This window comes from Bidens hawaiensis, unplaced genomic scaffold (genome assembly GCF_021521415.1).
Source record: "Bidens hawaiensis isolate Kalapana, Puna unplaced genomic scaffold, B.hawaiensis_p1.1 tig00419429_1, whole genome shotgun sequence".
NCBI classification, from domain to species: domain Eukaryota; kingdom Viridiplantae; phylum Streptophyta; class Magnoliopsida; order Asterales; family Asteraceae; genus Bidens; species Bidens hawaiensis.
The window spans coordinates 266241-270881 of NW_027504857.1; the positions used below are offsets into that span (position 1 = coordinate 266241).

Sequence of the window (4641 nt, forward strand, 5' to 3'; positions counted from 1 at the left end):
CAGAGGATCGGCCGCCTCCTCTTCCCCGGTATCTACCGCCGCCGCGGCTTGCACCACCACCGCGCCCCCTCCTACTATAATTCGGGTCATAATTATTAACTTTATAATTCGATTCGGTGGTGGCTGAGATGTCTCGTTTGGGTTCTTACTGGTGAGCAACAGTGAATCACGGGATTGATCGGACGATTTTCCGGGCCGCGCGGCTTGGCGTTGTTGCTCCTTTTGAACCATCTGGCGTGCGGCATCCCACGTAGGGCAACTGTTGTTGATGATGGTGCCGATGGTATCTAGCTCGACTGGTAAACCACTAACCATCTGCATAACCACTAACCATCTGCATAACCAGTCGTGTTTCGCTAACTGGTTGTTCCAAATCACCCAGTTGTCCAGTGATTTCTTTTAGTTTCTTGCAATAGTCATCGAGACCACCACAGCTTGTTAAGGTTGTGTTGGTGAATTCATGTTCGAGGGTAGCGGCTCGGGATTGTTTGTTGCACATGAAGATATCCTGGATTTTGGTCCAAGCTTGATGGGCGGTACTGTCATCTCCAAGCTTGATTTTGGGTCACCGGCCGGAGGTTTGGAGGTATCGTCTCCAGCCATTATTGTGGATCGGAAAGAGGAAAAAAATTGGTATAGAACCGAAGCTCTGATACCATGAAAGAATGGTTAATCTGTATTTCTCATTGCCTTCACAAATAATACAATTGGTATATAATGAACATTGTTTCCAAACTAGAACATACTAAATACAGTAACCAAATAATTTAGACAATGAAGAATTTTCACACGAATCATGACCATATCTCTTGTATCTCTTCCATTAATAAGGTGGCCATGTGTTAATGGCCAGAAAGACCCAACAAGTCCTGTGGTGTTAGTATTCGACGTTCTTAGTGCTGGGTTCATTGTGAAGTCTCCTACCTTTACAACAATTCAGCAGCCATGATGACTATGAATTTTTGTACTTGATTTTTATTTTTTGCCATCATGAGTATTTATAAGGGTAAAATCGTTATTTTACAAGCATAGAGATAATGGGTATCGCTAGCAGGTATGGTTTCTTGGATCATAAGTAGAACTACATATGTTATTAAATATTTTTTCTGACCCATTTACATTATGCACCACATTTGATTTTGATTCTATGCGATCATTAGAGGTGGAAATTATGACCCGTTTACTTGTGAATAAGTCTGTTTGGATTATATTCCATCCCCAATGTGTCAAATAAAATATAGCTAGAGTTGGGTCGAAATGATCCATTTTCATCAAAGTGGTTTGAAATTGACCATTGTACACACACCCATTACTAATCACTACAGGTCGCAAAATGGAGTAGGATAAGATGCACCAAAATGGGTTCCGTAAATAAAGCTTGTGATGGGTTGACTCGAAACTCTTTTTTATCAAAAAAATAATTTGTGTTCAATCAGATTACAATAAGTATTTTTCAATAATGATATTGTTTTGAATAAAGCTCTTTTTAGTTTAATACATGCTTAGCATTACACTTTAAATAACTCACAACTGTTGACACGTTTCTTTTTAGCCTTTTTTATATTTTGTTTTACCAGTTTGACCATTAAAGATGAAAGTTCATCCAAATTGACCCACTCATAAATAAACGGGCAGGAATTACCATATATAACTATGATATTTTTCTTTATTTTGATTAGTGATCACTTGCAATAACAATTTGGACACGTCATAATCATTCTTATCTTAGGTTTAATAACATTTTACAATCACTAAAAATGGCAGATTCATGGATTGGATACTATTCTTGTACTAAACAAGAAGATATCTAATGCACAGCAATCATACAGTATGATGGATTTATGAACATGGTTGGGTATTGTTATTGAGAAATACATAACATTAAGACTAACTTATTCTATATGTGGAATCTGGATTTGTAAAGCAAAAACAAGACTGATCAGTTGCTACGGAGCTAAACTGTTTTGCACTCATGTAATATTTCATTAATGACTTTGTATGCAATTCTATGTTCTCGAAATGACTAGACCATATTGATATCTTTTTGTGATTCTTATAATGTCGCATGTCAGTTTTTTTACTTGATAAACGACTTGTATTTTGGTCTTACACTAATTTTGTTTTAGTTTAGAATATAATGTAATATGTTCATGACATTATTACATTAAACTACATTATATGTCCACCGAACCGGTATAAAACTAGTTGGATAGATTTTAGAAAAACAAAACATTTATAGTTTAGGGTTTAGAAAAACAAAACATTTTTAGTTTTTGATACATTGTTTGTATTTATACGTTTTGTAACTGATACTAAAATTATAGAAATTTCATATTTAGGCTATATTGATCGTATTATAGTTACCATAGTAATACAATGTAAACATGGAGATAAATTTATTACCAATCAAAATATATCCGACGATATAAATGGATAATTATAAAGGTAACACGCATTTATTTAAATAGTAAAATCATTAAACTGGTAAGTAGTAATCGTAAACGACTACACGACACCATTCACACCTACATTTTCTAGATAGGAGCTTAGTTCCCGTGAACAATTTTGAAGATATCATCAGCAATGTTTTTCGCATCATTTGAGATACCAAATAATCCGGCACTCGCAAATCCAACACAATAAAGACCATGTTCCCCTTTCCAAGGGCTTTTATGTTTTGGCATTCCATTCTCGTTGAAGAGCCCTCCATCATCCTAGATTCAACCGAATATGCTAATATTAAAAAACAAAAGGCTAAGTAAACAAATTAAGTGTTATAACTTTAGTTGCCTTAAGCCATTTTCACACAGTGCTTTTAAAACCGGTAGCAAAGACAATGGCATCAGTTTTTCTCTCTTGGCCATTTGTGAATTTGATTTGATCACCTTTTATTTCTTCAATGGCCGTCATAACCTAGACACGAAAACAAAATAATAATATCAACACGATCGTTAGTTAATGTTTTAAATGTTATATTAGATATGAAAACATGATTAGGGGGTTTACCTCAATGTCTCCTGTTTTGATCTTTGAAATTGTCCCAACATCAATGATAGGTGAGCGTCCGGTTTCTTTTTTGGTCATGAATGGTCCTTTGAATGGCCTTTGTATTCCATATACACTAAGATCTCCATACAACAACTTGCTTAACATTAAAACCATCTTGTCTACGAAAGAGAAGGGAATATATTTTAGTATATGCATTCCGAGTTGCACTAACTCCTTTGTAAGCATATGTATCTGTCACAACAACAAAAATAACATAATAATAAAATAAATAAAAACATATGTTAATATTATTTGAAACACTGGCAACTTTACATTCAAAAATCACGAGGGAGAGCTTTTAGCGTGCTTATCGGGCTACGAACAACGATTGATGTTTGACCACCCCAATTGCACAAGTCATACGCAATTTCCATTCCGGAATTACCAGCACCAACAACAAGCACATCCTTGTGTACAAATCTTTTTCCGTTATCACACTCACTAGAATAGATGAACAACCCTTTGAAGCTATCTAAACCATTAACATTAGGTATAAAACCTTCGCTATTTTCACCGGTTGCCGCCACAAGAAACTCACATACATACTCCTCGACCAAACCCGAAACCCAATTTTTGCGGTAACCACCCATTTTTGTGCAATCCTATTATACCATGCATTCTCAACGCTGCGTTGGTACAACGGAGCTACATTAAACTGATACACATAGTTTTGCAAGTATTGTACAAACATGTCTTTTGGTACAAATGTGGGTGCGGACAAAGGGAATGGCATATGAGGGAGTTCACAGAAGCTTTTAGCTAAGTGAAGCTTTAAGCGATCATAAGCCTTTTTTTGCCATAAAGATGCATAGCAATCTTCCCTTTCAAGAACAATGTTTGGGATAGAAAGAAGATTGAGACATGCTGATGTTGCAATGCCGGCAGGTCCTGCTCCGACGATCACAACAACAGTTTCTTGTTTCATTTTCTTTCAAGCTCTTTCTAATGAATATTGTATGTTTATTGATGCAATATGTAATTCACATTGCACAGACCCTTTATATAGGAATTCAAAAGGGAGGCAAAAGAGACTATTTCCCACCTTTATTGGAACCGTTACTGAAAAACTTATTTTTTAAAAGTTAGAAATGTCATCCGCGCTAAAATTTCAGAAACTAGCAATTATTATTCATTGAAGTATTCCTGCTTTTTTGGTAAACAAACTTTGAGAATTTACGTTACAAACTTAAATTACTTGACTAGAATCTACGTGTTCATATTGGCCTAATGTGTGAATAAATGAATATGGTAATTAATATCTTTACAAATAAGTAAAAGATGAGACTTCGTGAATACGATACCATCATATGCAGTTGTAGAGCATCGGAGTTGTCGAGTCAAGTTCAAGCATGAGACAAAGTCTAAACAGATACATTTAAACACTCCAATTTACTATAGTTGTTCATATATATATATATATATTCGAATATCATGTATGTGATATATACAATGTATTCAATTGAACTAAACCTTCCGCACATGTGGTTAAAACTTAAAACTAAGTTTAAAATTCAAAGCAAATAACAAGCATAAAGTGAAGTGATTCAAACATGTTGAATACGTGTGAACGGTTTCGATAGCTTGATAGAACAC

The 4641-nt window shown here is 35.1% G+C and overlaps 1 protein-coding gene across 1 annotated transcript; it reads right to left on the reverse strand.

Annotated features, from left to right (window-relative positions):
• Nucleotides 1–2546: 2546 nt before the first annotated feature.
• LOC143608760 (putative indole-3-pyruvate monooxygenase YUCCA11) lies at nt 2547–3973 on the reverse strand. Its single transcript, XM_077083710.1, has 5 exons — nt 3595–3973; nt 3372–3520; nt 3007–3240; nt 2809–2913; nt 2547–2714 (listed from the first exon to the last, which is right to left on the reverse strand). The coding sequence occupies exons 1-5, from the start codon at nt 3971–3973 to the stop codon at nt 2547–2549; spliced, it is 1035 nt and encodes a 344-aa protein (XP_076939825.1).
• Between the last annotated feature and the right edge of the window lie 668 nt (nt 3974–4641).